The sequence below is a fragment of the Chiloscyllium plagiosum genome, unplaced genomic scaffold (genome assembly GCF_037043375.1).
Source record: "Chiloscyllium plagiosum isolate Xiang-an unplaced genomic scaffold, Cpla_swu_hap1 HiC_scaffold_17, whole genome shotgun sequence".
Taxonomy (NCBI): Eukaryota; Metazoa; Chordata; class Chondrichthyes; order Orectolobiformes; family Hemiscylliidae; genus Chiloscyllium; species Chiloscyllium plagiosum.
Window position 1 is genome coordinate 74,720,599 of NW_028270155.1, and position 15,629 is coordinate 74,736,227.

At 49.9% G+C, this 15,629-nt stretch overlaps 1 protein-coding gene across 2 annotated transcripts in view; it reads right to left on the reverse strand.

Moving 5' to 3' along the window:
- Positions 1 to 9,651: 9,651 nt before the first annotated feature.
- slc38a7 (solute carrier family 38 member 7) overlaps positions 9,652 to 15,629 on the reverse strand; it is a 33,495-nt gene continuing 27,517 nt past the window's right edge. For both annotated transcript variants that reach the window (XM_043707366.2, XM_087996098.1), the window contains exons 9-11: positions 13,526 to 13,719; positions 11,411 to 11,465; positions 9,652 to 10,563 (exon numbers count right to left, since the gene is read on the reverse strand). In XM_043707366.2, the coding sequence (XP_043563301.1) occupies positions 10,461 to 10,563; positions 11,411 to 11,465; positions 13,526 to 13,719 (352 nt within the window). In that variant the 3' untranslated portion in view covers positions 9,652 to 10,460. The remainder of the gene's footprint in view (positions 10,564 to 11,410; positions 11,466 to 13,525; positions 13,720 to 15,629) is intronic.

Genomic DNA, 15,629 nt, shown 5'->3' on the forward strand with positions numbered 1-15,629 from the left:
GGGAGGATCAGGCTTGACTATGGCATTATGGGACAGGTGTGATCTCTCTCAGCCCAAGAGATCAGAGCTGCATGAACACAGGAGCACATCCTCTGTCTGTGTCACACTCTCACACCCAGCTCGGACCTGACTTCAGTGACCTTTACAGCTGCCTATTGAATTCTGAAAAGTGTGAGCTGCTTGGATTACTGCATGCTGTAGCCCCCCTGATACCTTCTCCTCCCATGCCACATGTTTGTAGGAGAGTGGGGTGGAGGGGGGAGGCAGAACAGGATATTCTGAAGCACAATGACATTTCAAATAAAGTGACCACTGCACAGAGTCCCACCTTCACATTGAGAATACTCTCCATGTGTTGTAGGCACTATCACCATGCAAAATGGGACTGACTTTGAACAGGAGCACTATACTCCAGCACAACCTGCAATCTCATGTCCCGGCGCATCCCCCATTCTACCATCACCATCCCGCCAGGGGGATCAACCGTGGCTCAATGGAGACTGCAAGAGGGCAGACGAGGAGCAGCACCAGACATACCTAAAAAATGAGGTGTCAAACTGGTGAAGCTACCAAACAGGACAAGAAGCAAGCCTTTGACAGAGCGAAGCAATCCTCACAATTAACAGATAAGATCCAAGCTCTGCAGTCCTGCTGCATCCAGTCAGGAATGGCGGTGGATAACTAAACAACTCTGGAGGCGGCTCCACAAATATCCCCATCCTCAATGATGGGGGAGGCAAGCACATCAGGGCAAAAAGATAAGGCTGAGTGGAATAGCCATCTCAGTCTCCTCCAGTGGTCCCCAGCATTACAGGCACCAGTCTTCAGCCAATTTGATTCACTCCAGGTGATATCGAGGAATGGGTGGAGGCACAAGATACTGCAAAGGCTATAAACCCTGGCAATGTTGCTGAACATATAAACTCCAGAACTCCTACTCTGCAAGTGAAGCTGGTCCGGTAGAGTTTCAACACCGGCACCTACCCCACAATGTGGAAACGTGCCCAGGTATGTCCTGTACACAGTACGCAGGACAGATCCGACCTGGCCAATTACTGCCCCATCAGTCGACTCTCAATCATTAGTACATGAAGATACATCCCCAGGACCTGATCAGGTGTACCCTAGAACTCTGTGGGAAGCTAGAGAAGGGATTGCTGGGCCTCTTGCTGAGATATTTGTATCATCGATGGTCACAGGTGAGGTGGCGGAAGACTGGAGGTTGGCAAACGTGGTGCCACTGTTTAAGAAAGGTGGTAAGGAAAAGCCAGGGAATTATAGACCAGTGAGTCTGACGTCGGTAGTGGGCAAGTTGTTGGAGGGAATCCTGAGGGACAGGATATACATGTATTTGGAAAGGCAAGGACTGATTAGAGATAGTCAACATGGCTTTGTGCACGGGAAATCATGTCTCATGAACTTGATTGAGTTTTTTTGAAGATGTAACAGAAAGAATTGAGAGCAGAGCACTGGACGTGGTCTGTATGGACTTCAGTAAGACAAGGTTCTCCATGGCAGACTGATTAGCAAGGTTATATCACATGGAATACAGGGAAAACTAGCCATTTGGATATAGAACTCTTTTGAAGGTAGAAGACAGAGGATGGTGGTGGAAGGTTGCCTTTCAGACTGGACTGGAGTGACCAGTGGTGTGCCACAATTATCAGTGCTGTGTCTACTTCATTTCTTTATTTCCATAAATGATTTGGATGTGAGCATAGGAGGTATAGTTAGTAAGTTTGCAGGTGACACAAAAATTGGAGGTGTAGTGGACAGCAAAGAGGGTTACCTCAGAGTACAACAGGATCTTGATCAGAAGTGGCAGATGGAGCTTAATTTAGATAAATGAGAGGTGCTGCATTTTGGAACAGCAAATCAGGGCAGGACTTATACACTTAATGGTAAGGTCTTGAACAAAGAGATCTTGGAGTGCAGGTTCATTGCTCCTTGAAAGTAGAGTCGCAGGTAGATAGGATAGTGAAGAGGGCATTTGATATGCTTTCCTTTATTGATCAGAGCATCAAGTATAGAAGTTGGGTGGTCACATTGCAGCTGTACAGGACATTGGTGAGGCCACTTTTGGAATATTGTATGCAATTCTGGTCTCTTTCCTATCAGAAAGATGTTGTGAAACTTGAAAGGGTTCAGAAAAGATTTACAAGGATGTTGCCAGAGTTGGAGGGCTTGAGCTATAGGGAGAGGCTGAATAGGCTGGGGCTGTTTTCCCTGGAGTGTCGGAGGCTGAGGGGTGACCTTATAGAGGTTAATAAAATCATGAGCAGCATTAATAGGGTAAATACCAAGGTCTTTTCCCTGGGGTCAGGGAGTCCAGAACTAGAGGGCATAGGGTTCAGATGAGAGTGAAAAATTTAAAAGGGACCGAAGGGACAACTTTTTCACACAGACGGAGGTGCATGTTTGGAATGAGTTGTCAAAGGAAGTGGAAGACACTGGCATAATTACAGCATTTAAAAGCATCTGGATGGATACATGAATAGAAAGGGTTGAGGGGGATATGGGCCGGGTGCTGGCAAATGGGACTAGATTAGTTAGGACACCTAGTCAGCATGGATGAGTTAGAATGAAGGGTCTATTTCTGTGCTGTACATCTCCATGACTCTAAGTGATGGAAGGTGTCATCAACAGTACTATCAAGCAGCCCCTCCTCAGCAATATCCTGTTCAGAGATGCCCAGTTTGGGTTCCATCAGGGTCACCTACCTCCTGACCTCACTTGGTCTTGGTCAGAACATGAACAAAATAACTGAATTGCAGAGGTGAAGTGAGTGTGACAGTCTTTAACATCAAAGCTACATTCAACTGACTGTGGCATCGGGGGCAAAACCTCCAGTGGTTGGAGTCATACCTGGTACATAGGAAGATGGTTGTGGTTGTTGCAAGGTCAATCACCTTAACTCCAGGACATCTCTGCAGGAGTTCCTCACGGTAGTGTCCTGGGCTAGATTACATTACAGTGTGGAAACAGGCCCTTCGGCCCAACAAGTCCACACCGACCCACCGAAGCGCAACCCACCCATACCCCTACATATACCCCTTACCTAACACTACGGGCAATTTAGCATGGCCAATTCACCTGACCTGCACATCTTTGGAATGTGGGAGGAAATCGGAGCACCCGGAGGAAACCCACGCAGACACTGGGAAAACGTGCAAACTCCACACAGTCAGTCGCCTGAGGCGGGAATTGAACCCGGGTCTCTGGCGCTGTGAGGCAGCAGTGCTAACCACTATGCCACCGTGCCACCCACCTTCAACCATCTTCAGCTGCTTCATCAACCACTTTCCCTCCATCATAATTATTGCCCTATTATTTTTATTCTCCGCTGAAATTTGCCTTGATATCTCCCCCTCTAAGTCTCCCTCCCTGTCCATTGTACATTCCAAACAATGAAACTGCTTCCCTTTTCAGTTCTATTCATATTGTCTCAATTGAGGAATCCTCTGAGACCTCATCTCTCCTTATTGCAGTAACCAATTCCTTAATCAAATTGGATTCTGCCTCCCCTCCACCTCAGAGATTCTATATGTTAGAATACTGTGCTGCCAGTCCTGTCCCACCTTTGACCATGTCTCCATGTAACTCGACAACAGTAACTCTTCTTCCTCACTTGCAAAGCACCTTGTATTAAAATAAATACCATCCAACCTTGCCAAGCTCCCTTGTGCCTCGACTATATAAGCTTTGCCTGCCAGACTGACTGGGCTGCTCGACACATGCCTGTGCATCACCCCTTAGTGCAGCACTTCCACTGTCAAATTATTTTAAACTTCCATCAAAACCAGACCCAACAGTCCAGAAATAACTTGGCAGCCACACACGCATCTGCTCTATCGGTCTACTCCTATACTCACTCATTCAAGGCACCAGTAATACAGAGACTGCAACATTCAAGGCTCAGCTTTGCAATCTGCTAAGTTCTTGCTGCAGCACCTCACCCTCTTTCTACCTATGTCGTTGGTCCATACATGAACCATTATCTCGGACTGTTCACCCTCCCCTTTCAGAATGCCCTGTAGCCAGTGATACCCTTGACCCAGCAAGGCAATACACAAGCATGGAATCACACCTGCGGACACAGAAATGCTTATCTCTCCCCCTCTCTATTGTGTGTCCCATCACGAGTTCTCCTTCTCTTCCCTCCTCGTGCAGCTGGACTCTGATTGTGCTCCCCAGCAGAACCCTCACTCGTGCTATTTTGCGAACACAGGAAAAACTGTTATTGAGGGAGATATAGTCTGGGGCTTTCTTTGCTTTGTCTGTTTCTGTCTCCACAGAACTGTCAAGTTTCTCCAGTATTTGATGGTTTTAGAAATGAAGCTTTACGATTAACTCTAAAGTGGAGATTAGTAACAAGTAGATTTTTCTTCTCAAATCGCCCGATTAATCAGCTCCTTTGCTTGTGCCTATATGTTCTGACAAAGTGCCAAGTTTTTTTTTTACATGCACTTAAGGGGACACAGAAAGCCTCCGATTAACGTTTCATCCAAAAGAGAGCATCCCCAGCAGTACAGTATTCTCTCAGCATTGAAATTAAAGTCAAGTTCAGTGTTCAACTCTCAAAAGTGGAACATTAACACATGGCCTTTTGATGCTGAGCGGGGCTGAATTTTCCAAAACATTGCACTTGAAATAACTGAGGGATAGAAGAGACGATAGTAAGGGCTATACTCTGCAAGACGTCATCGGCCCATCCAGAACACAGCCCTTCTCACCCCCAGTATGGTGGCATGATGAAATTACAAATGAGGCTCAAGTGTCCATACAATATGTACCATCATTAAAGCTTGAGAAAGCCAGATTCCCCGATCTCCAATGTTGACTTGTTGTTGTTGTAAAGGTGGTGACAATCATTGATTATTGAGGACCAACATGTGTAGCGAATATCACACCTGACACTTGTCAATGTAGTTTCAAAGAGAGGGTCTTGAAGAGGGAGAAACAAATTACAAAGTGAACTGTAATGCCCTGTGAGCAAAGGCAGATTGTTAACAATGATGGGGGAAGACAGCAGTCTGTGCAGGAGACGTGTTGGTCCTTCTCTCATTCAGGAATAAACAAGAATGGAGAATGCAGGCCAGTTATAACTCACCCACCAGCATCAGTACTACTGGGACCCTCCAAACTAATGGCCACAACATTCCACTGCCTACTCCCCCATGGCACTTGGACACTTCAGTATACCTTCCTTTAGTTTTTATTTTTTTGAAATCACCTCACATTTGTGTATGTGAATAAAGAAGGGGAGCCAGTCATTGCTCCTCACCCAGGAGTTTGACAATTTGGGTCACTCTGTTTAAGGTGGCACAGTGGTTAGCACTGCTGCCTCACAGCGCCAGGGACTTTGGTTCGATTCCTACCTCAGGCGACTGTTTGTGTGGAGTTTGCACATTCTCCCCGTGTTTCCTCCCATAGTCCAAAGATGTGCAGGTTAGGTGAATTGGCCATGCTAAATTGCCTAGTGTTAGGTGCCTTAGTCAGGGGTAAATATAAGGTAGGGGAATGGGTTTGGGTGGCTTACGCTTTGGAGGGCTGGTGTGGACTTGGTGGGCTGAAGGGCCCGTTTCCACATCATAGGGAATGTAACAGCTTCAATAACCTCAGGTAGAGACTGGTCATAACAGCTGCTGCTGGGAGGAGGCCATGTGGTACAACATTCAGCTAGAATCAGATAGAGCCTCACCTGAAGGACATCAACTCCAATACATCACTGACTTAATGCTGGTCTCCAATACCTTGATACTGTCCTATCTCCTCCCACCCCCCCTTGTCCAGGAACTCCCCACATAACATTGAAGGCACCACCACCCACACTCTCTACCTCCTCCAAGACATTCATTCTTCTGGCCCCCCCAACGCCTCATCTTCACCAGGGACATCCAGTCTCAATGCACCTCCATCCACCAAGACCAAGGCCTCTAAGCCCTGTTTCTTCCTCTCCCTGCATCCCCACCAATACCCTTCAACTGACACACATTAATTTGGCTGAACTGGTCCTCACGCTCAATTTCTGCTTTGAATCCTCCCACTTCCTCCAGACCAAATGGGGTAGCCATGGGTGCCCGCATGGGCCCCAGTTATGCCTGCTGCTTTGTCGGGTACGTGGAAGAGGCCATCTTCCGTAGTTACGTCGGCACCATTCCCCACCTTTTCCTATGCTACACTGATGACTGCATCGGTGCTACCTTGTGCTCCCACAAGGTTGAACAGTTCAACACATTCCAGCCCAACCTTAAATTCACCAGGACCATCTCAGACACCTCCCTTTCCTTCCTGTACCTCTCCATCTCCCTCAATGGTGACCGACTCAACACGGACATCTTCTACAAACCCACCGACTCCCATAGCTATCTGGACTATACCTCCTCCCACCCTGCCTCCCTTATTCCTCTGCCTCATCTGCTCCCAGGAGGTCCAGTTCCACCACAGAACACACCAGACGGCCTCCTTTTTCAAAGACCGCAATTTCTCCTCTCATGTGGTCGATGATGCCCACCAGTGCATCTCATCCACTTCCCGCACCTCCACCTTTGAGCCCCATCCCTCCCAATGCAACAAGGACAGAACCATCCTTGTCCTCACTTTCACCCCACCAACCTCAGTATACAGCACATCATCCTCTGCTATTTCTGCCACTTACAAATAGACTCCACCACCAGAGATATATTTCCCTCCCTACCCCTATCTGCATTCCCTCTGCAACTCCCTTGTCAGGTTCACACCTCCCACTGTCCCCTCCCGACATCTTCCCCTGCCACCGCGGGTATTGCAAAACCTGCACCCAAACCTCCCCCCCCTCACCTCTGTCCAAGGACCAAAGGAGCCTTCCACATCATCAGAGTTTTATCACACGGTCATTTACTTTATCCGTTGCCCCCGATGTGGTCTCCTCTACATTGGGGAGAAAGGATGCCTACTTGCAGAGCGCTTCAGAGAACATCTCCGGGACACCTGCATTAACCAACCCACTCCGCCCTGTGGCCGAAGACTTAAAGTGCCCATCTCACTCCGCCAAGGACATGCAGATCCTCCATCACTCCCTGGAGGAAGAATGCCTCATCTTCTGCCCCGGGACCCTCCAATCCCAGGGCATCAATATGGACTTCACCAGTTTCCTCATTTCCCCTCCCTCCACCTCATCCCAGTTCCAACTTTCCAGCTCAACACTGCCCTCATGACCTGTCCATCTTCCTTCCCACCTATCCGCTCCACCCTCCTCTCTGACCTATCAGCTTCTCCCCCACCTTCATCCACCATTCCCAGCTACCTTCCTCCCAGCCCCAACCCTCTCCCATTTATCTCTCAGCCCACATTCCTGACGAAGAGCTTATGCTTGAAACATCGACACTCCTGCTCCTTGGATACTGCCTGACTGGCTGTGCTTTTCCAGTGCCACACTGTTTGACTCTGATCTCCAGTATCTGCAGTCCTTACTTTCTCCAATAAGTTATGCTGACCAATGGATCAGTGACTAGCAGTCAGGAACTCTAGGCCTGGTCGACAAGTGGCAAATAACATTCATACGACACAAATACCTGGCAATGACGATCTCCAACAAGAGAGAATTCATCACTCTTGACTTCAATGAAATCCTTCAAGCCCCCCCCCACTATCAACATCCTGAGAGTTACCATTGACTAGACTCTGGACTGAACTGAACAACCTGCTTAAACACTGACTACAAGAGCAGGCCAGAAGCAAGGAATTCTTTGATAAGAAACTCACCTCCTGACTCAAGAACACAAGAAATAGGAAGAATAGGCTGGCTGGCCTGTTGATCCTGCTCCACCATTCAATAAGATCCTAGCTGATCTCGCCATGGGCTCAGCTCCACTTACCCACCCGCTCACCAATTCCTTGACTGTTCAAATATCTATCTTTGCCTTAAAAGCATTCAATGCGGTAGCCGCAATTACTTCACTGGGCAGGGAATCCCACAGATTCACAACCCTTTGGGTGGTGAAGTTCCTCTTCATCTCAGCCCTCAATCTTTGCCCCCGAGCCCTAGCTTCATCCGCCAGTGGAAACAACCTCCCTGCTTTTATTTTCTCTTCCCTTCATAATTTTATATGTTTCTACAAGATCCACTCTCTTGACTCCCCAAAACCTGTCCACCATTCACAAGGCACAAGTCAGGAGTGTGATGGAATACTTACTTGGATGAGTTAAACTTACTTACCTACTTGCCTGGATGAGTTAAACTCTGACAACACTCAGGAAATTAGACATTATCCTGGACAAGAGAGCCCACGTGCTTGGCACCACATTCACCATCTTCAATATTCACTCATCATTGTATGTACCATCTTTAAGAACTGCAAAAATTCACTTAGGCTCCTTACATAACATCTTCCTACTGGTTTCGTCTCACAGTCCAAAGATGTGCAGGTTAGGTGAATTGGCCGTGTTAAATTGACCATATAGTGTTCAGGGATGTGTAGGCTAGGTCCATTAGTCAGGGGTAATTGTAGAATAATAGGGTAGGGGAACAGGTCTGGGTGGGTTACTCTTTGGAGGGTCGGTGTGGACTTGTTGGGTCGAAGAGCCTGTCTCCACACTGTAGGGATTCTATGAACACCCTGCATTCCCTTCTCCACCCAGCTCATGGAGGGTTACTTGCATTTGCATAGCCCCTACAAGTAGCAAAACATTCCAAGGGGTTTCACAGGATCAGTCATCAGGCAAATTCTGAAACTGAGTAACACAGAGGTGTGAGGGGCCTTGGTCAAAGACCGTCTGAAAGAGAGGGGAGGCATGGGAATTCTAGAGCTGAGCTTCCAGACAGCGGAATACAAATCAGCCAACGAAAGGGTGAAGGAATTTGGTGAAGGACAGAATTGGAGAAAGCGGAGGTGGTGAGGATAATAGACTGGATATTAAAGAGAGTAGTTATAGAGGAATCGTCACTGAGTTTTTGAGCATTGGTTGTGTTGGGCTACCTCAGTAGAGAGTGTGGATCTCTTAGGCTTGTGCAGCTGATTTGCAGTTTGAATAAGACAGCTCTTAGTTTAGCAAAAAACAAATATCCCTGTGCAATCAGCTGGAATAGGCAGACAAGGACTTCATCTGGAGGATATCCACTCAGGCAGTGTACCGGCTCTGTCAAATATATGTTTAGAATTTAGAGCATTTTGAAAAGATGGGAAAAATGGATAAAGGTTCCTGTTCTGAGAATTATTTTGAAGCACAGTTACTTCTGAAAGGAGATGAACCCAGTAAAAGCTTACAAAAAATCAAGAACAATTAGGTGGCAGTGATTTTCAGTTGTTACCTTTGAGAGAGAGTCCCATGGTGGGGACAGAGACAGACCAGCTGACTGGGGGCTCAGGGGCTTTTAGAGGAGAGGCCTCACTGAAAACAGCCATCCACCCACACCCAGCATCAACAATCTGGAGCACTCCTATTGTGTGGCGTTAAAACCAAACCTGCCCCACTGTTCAACCACCACAAATCAGAACTTCCTCCCGCCTTCAACCATTTCACTGGCAATGCTCCCGTCCCACTCATGGGAACACTGGGTCACTACAGACCATCCCAAGATTTAGGCAAAGGAGTTACAACCGACTGAATTTGTGACCATTCAGCCCCTCGAGCCTGTTCTGTTGTTCTTAAGCAAGTATTCTTGCACTGACAGAATGACCACGATATTTAATCAGGAATGGATGTTAAAAATCTCACCATGAGCAGTTGTTGGCAAACATTTTGAACAATCATCTCACTTTATACAACCATAAACACACACATTGGAACGGGAGGCTGGACATCAAGGGCTCAGTTCAACCACAAGCAGAAAGGAAACATTCAGAAACCCACTCATCTCCACTTGGTGCTGAGCTGGAAACCGAAATCTGGTAGGGAGTCTCGCCCGCTGGGATAGAAAAATCTCGTGACAAATGGGAGGGCTCAGGAGAAATAGAACAAACAAACCACTTTCTGGAAAGAGAATGGTCACCGGTTAGTTCCTGCACCAAAGTCTCACAAATCTCTGATCGAGTAGGGGAGCAGCTTTCAAAAAAAAAAGGGAGAATCTGGGTTGCTGCGCTGCACCAGACCTTCTGGGGAGTTATTTCCAAAGGATGCCCCAAACTCTCCTGTGATCACAGCCAGGACAGCGCAGGGTCATCAGCTCCATGACACAGTGAAGCAGAGGTCCTCAAGGTTTAGACAAAAAAAAAATCAGTGACAAACAAGAGAGTGGCAGAATCACCAGGATTGCGACACTCCGAACAGTAAATGCCAGAGCACCAAGGGTTATTGCGGACTCTGATCCTCCGACAGCAGAGGGAATTGTAGTTGTGTCCCGGCTGGCAGGCCTTAGCAGAGTCCGTGTAAACATTTCATTGGAGCTTCAGTTCAAAGCGCTTCGGACTGCATCAGCTGGCCACCAGCCTGGTGTGGAAAACATCGCAAGAGGATGAAGAGGAGGCTGCGGGAACTGGGGCTCAGTTACGGAGGTCCTGGTAGATAGAGTTCACCGTACTCTGGCCAAAGATGAAAGCTCCTGCGCACACCATGAAGATCCCGCACAGCACTGAGGCCCACCAGCTGGAGTGAGACAGAGAGACATTGCTGTTAAAGAACAGAAACCCATTGGAAAACCAGTGCAACACACATACACGGTAAAACCAGGGTCAAGTCGACAAAGGAATGAACGCAGTTAGCCATCAAACCGCCAAGATATCCCATCTTCTGGCACAGGTTTAGACCTTCTCCAGTAAAGAGCTTCTCAGATGCTGAAGCAGTCTGTGAGCACATCCCAGATATGGACAACGTTCAGACATGAACTGATAGCTTTCAGGTAACATTCACAAGTGCCAGGCAACTATCTCCAAAAAGACAGAATTTCACTATCTGTCTTGGATATTCAATGGCATTACTATTGGCATGATAACATTATCGTTATTATTGTTATATCTAGTACAGAGCAGCCCACTTGACTGGCTCCCCAACTCAGCACCTACAACACTCCCTCCACCACCGACACTCAGGAGCAGCAGTGTGTCTGATCTACAAGACGCAGTGCAGGAATTCACTAAAGACTTTTAAATAGCACTGTCCAAAGCCACAACCATCAAGACCCACCCCCCCAAGCTCCCTGCTCCCCACACCCCAGTCGCTTGCACCATCCCTACCGCCATCTCCCTCCACACCCTGCCCGGTTCCCACAGTAACCCCCCCGCTCCACCATTCCCGACGTACGCCCCCTCCTCACAATATTTCCCTCTATTCCCTGGTGCCCGCAGTAACCGTGCCTCCCCACCCCACCTACCCACAGTACGCACTCTCCCTGATCCCCACAGTTACCTCCCCCTCCCCTCACAGACTGCTCCACGCTCCCCACAGTCCAAAGCTGTGTTTCTCACTCTGCAAATGTTCATCAGTCAGGGATTACCTGCTGGAATCGACATGCTGAATCTCTGCTAACTTTGCTTCAATCAGGCAGAGTCCTAAACAGACAACATGGCATTAATTGATTTGCATGCATATGAGACCACAATGACTTGCTGTACATGGAAACCTCTTTCTGCACACCCTGTGGTATGATTCTGATTGCCCTGTCTGATAAAGCATACTGTATCCTCAACTTTATTAACAAGGACAGACTACAAGAGTAAATGATCTCGAACTTGTGTAAGATACTTGTTAGACCTCAGCTGGAGTCCTGCGGACCGTTCTAGGTACACTAGTAAGGACTGATTGTGCTGGGGAGAAAGTAGTGGTGATTTACACAAGAACGGCTCCAGGGATGAGAAACTTCAGTTTTGGGGATAGATTGAAGAGATAGTGACCATTTTTCTTGAAGATGGGAAGGCTAAAATCAGATCAGATAGAGGTTTTCAAAGCCATGAGGGGGCTGATGAAAGTAGATAGACGAGAAAAACATTCCCACTCAGAACAGAATCTGGGGAAGGCGATGGCTTAATGGGATAATTGTTGGGACTGGTAATCCAGAGACCCAGGTAAAGTTCTCGGGACCCAGGTCTGAATCCCACCATGGCAAAATGGTGGAATTTGAATTCGATAGACAAAACAAAAAAAAAAAACCTGGAATTGAGAGTCTAATGATGACCATGAATCCATGTCGATTGTCAGGAAAACCTACCTGGTTCACTAATGTCCTTTAGGAAAGTCCTTACCTGGTCTGGCCTACAAATGACTCCAGACCTACAGCCATTTGGTTGACTATTAACTGCTCTGTGGACAATTAGGGATTGGCAATAAATGCTGGCCTAGCCAGCAATGCCTACATCCCATGAATAAATTGTTATGGACCAGACTCGACCCCTCAAAATATTTGGAAAAGGTAGCCCAGACCCTGACTTTCTCTTACTTCAAAGGTAAATGTAAAGTGTTGAGTTCTAAATGCAACTCGACTGGTCAAACTGCATGAAGCAAAACAATTTATTCCATAAAATCATGAGGAGCATGGATAGGATAAATGGGCAAGGTCTTTTCCCTGGGGTGGGGGAGTCCAGATTTAGAGGTTTACGGCGAGAGGGCAAAGATATAAAAGGGACCTACGGGGCAACCTTTTCACGCAGGGAGTGGTGCGTATATGGCATGAGCTGCCACAGGAACTGGTGGAGGCTGGTACAATTACAGCATTTAAAAGACATCTGGATGGATATATGAATAGGAACGGTTTAGAGGGATATGGGCCAAATGATGGCAAATAGGACTGGATTGGGTTGGGATATCTGGTCGGCATGGACAGGTTGGACCAAAGGATCTGTTTCCATGCTGTACATCTCTATGACTCTAAGTAGTATAGTTAAAAGAAAGAAGAACTTAGAATAACTTAACTCGACGGGAAAACTTAACAGAATAATAGATATAGTAATGAGGGTAGAAGATTCTGCTGCCCTTCTTTGAACAGTGACATGGGCTCCTCACCGGAGAACTGATGGGGTTTCCATTTAATGTCACCTTCAAATGTGTGCCATTTGCCTCTTCACCACCTCCCTACAAAACTACAGAGTGTTCCTACCCAATATCAACACAGCTTAACCACAAGGCGCTCCAATCTAACTTGCTTGAGCTTTATGGCCATTGAAGATCTGCCATTTTGCAGTGGGTCTGGAATCACATGTAGGCCAGACTGGATAAGGACAGCAGCTTCCTTCTCTCAAAGGTATCGGCAAACTAGATATGTTTTTCCAACAATCAATACTATGATGTTCATCATTACTCAGACTAACTTCTAATTTCAATTTTTTATTGAATGAACTGAGTTTAAGCTTGCAATGATGGTTTTTGAACTTGCGTCTCAGTCAACAACAGTGTGCACAGCCCACTTCCAGGCAAGCAATCATGTAGCAGCCTCACCACCATCTTCAGTGAGAGGACATGCTGAACCCACACACCGATTTAACAGCAATGTGGGCACATCCCCTGAGCACCGCTATCTTTCCTCTCCTCTCCTCTCTCAGCCAGCACCACTCCTTCCCCTCTGGTCAAAAGCCCCCCGAATACCGTGCAGGCCCGTCCCCATCCCGAGCTACTCCACCTGGGAAGACGAGGATGAAGCAGGCGGCCAATCCCCCAATCACAGAGATCACTTTCCCAATGTCTGGGATGAACAGCGCCAGGACCAGGGTGAGGAAGAACCAGACAAGGGTCTGCAGCAGCCGGCGGCGTCGTTCCCGGGACAGGTCCACGTCTTCCCCCATGTAACGGACCCAAAGGCCTTCAATCACAGACCTGCAGTGAGGGAAGAGCAAGAACGTGATGGGGAGAGAGCAAAGGGAGGGAGATGGAGGCATTGCAAGGGGGTTGGAGGAGGGGGGGGGGGTGCGGGGGTGGGGCGAGGCGAGGCGGGGGCGGGGCGAGGTGGAGCAGGGCGAGGTGGGGGTGGGGCGAGGTGGAGCAGGGCGAGGTGGGGGTGGGGCGAGGTGGAGCAGGGCGAGGTGGGGGTGGGGCGAGGTGGAGCAGGGCGAGGTGGGGGTGGGGCGAGGTGGAGCAGGGCGAGGTGGGGGTGGGGCGAGGTGGAGCAGGGCGAGGTGGGGGTGGGGCGAGGTGGAGCAGGGCGAGGTGGGGGTGGGGCGAGGTGGAGCAGGGCGAGGTGGGGGTGGGGCGAGGTGGAGCAGGGCGAGGTGGGGGTGGGGCGAGGTGGAGCAGGGCGAGGTGGGGGTGGGGCGAGGTGGAGCAGGGCGAGGTGGGGGTGGGGCGAGGTGGAGCAGGGCGAGGTGGGGGTGGGGCGAGGTGGAGCAGGGCGAGGTGGGGGTGGGGCGAGGTGGAGCAGGGCGAGGGGCGAGACGGAGCGGGGGCGAGACGGGGGTGGGGGCGAGACGGGGGTGGGGGCGAGACGGGGGTGGGGGCGAGACGGGGGTGGGGGCGAGACGGGGGTGGGGGCGAGACGGGGGTGGGGGCGAGACGGGGGTGGGGGCGAGACGGGGGTGGGGGCGAGACGGGGGTGGGGGCGAGACGGGGGTGGGGGCGAGACGGGGGTGGGGGCGAGACGGGGGTGGGGGCGAGACGGGGGTGGGGGCGAGACGGGGGTGGGGGCGAGGCGGGGGTGGGGCGAGGCGGGGGTGGGGCGAGGCGGGGGTGGGGCGAGGCGGGGGTGGGGCGAGGCGGGGGTGGGGCGAGGTGGGGGCGGTGGCAGGGCGAGACGGGGGCGGAGACAGAGGCGGGAGCGGGGCGAGGTGGGGGTGGGGTGAGATGGAGCAGGGCGCGGTGGGGGTGGGGCGAGAGGTTAGATGGAGCAGGGCGAGGTGGAGGTGGGGGATGGGGCGAGATGGAGCGGGGCGAGGTGGGGATGGGAGGTGGGGCGGGATGGGAGGTGGGGCGAGAGGTGAGATGGTGCAGGGTGAGGTGGGGGTGGGGCGAGAAGGAGCAGGGTGAGATGGGGGTGGGGTGGGTTGGAGCAGGACGAGGTGGCGGTGGGACGAGGTGGAGCAAGGTGACATGGGGGGGCGAGATGAAGAGGAGCAAGGTTGTGCAGGGTGCGGAGGGAGAAGAATGAGGAGGATTTTGGGGAGTGTTGGGGAAGGAGATGGAGGGAGCAGGTGGTGGAGGGGAAGTGACACACACGAAGGATACTGTTCACCAAGCCTGTTCAAAAGGGCTTGCCTGGGTGCGTCCTGTCCATATCCTGAAAGTGCATTGGATTTATTAACACCAGGAACTGACAGAACTGTTGCTTAGAGGTGTACCCCAACTACCCGAATCTGCCTTTCTCTTTCCTGCCACAACATCCTTCTCTTAAGATGACTACTCCTGTCTGGGGCACAGCCCTCCGTTCACTCCTTGGCTGAAGGTCAGAGGCTAAAAATCCTCCCCTCACACCGTCCAGACATAAAAAGCAGATATACCAAGGACCCAGTGGCTATCCACAGTAAACCCACCCATGAGCCCTACAGAAAACCACCAACTGTCCTAAGCCAGGAAATCTCAAGAATGCTTTTCAATTGGGCATCGAGTGGTTGATTAGCAGTTCCAGGTTTGACCAGCATGTGTCACTGGTGACAGAAGAGTTTGCTGGAGGAGGCAGAGTATGATACGTTTTCTGATTAGCTCCTCTCCGGGATAAGGGGACAGAACTTACTATGTCAGACCTAGGCCATTCTGAATGATGTCAGGAAGCGTTCTGTCAGGCAAAAAGCATCATG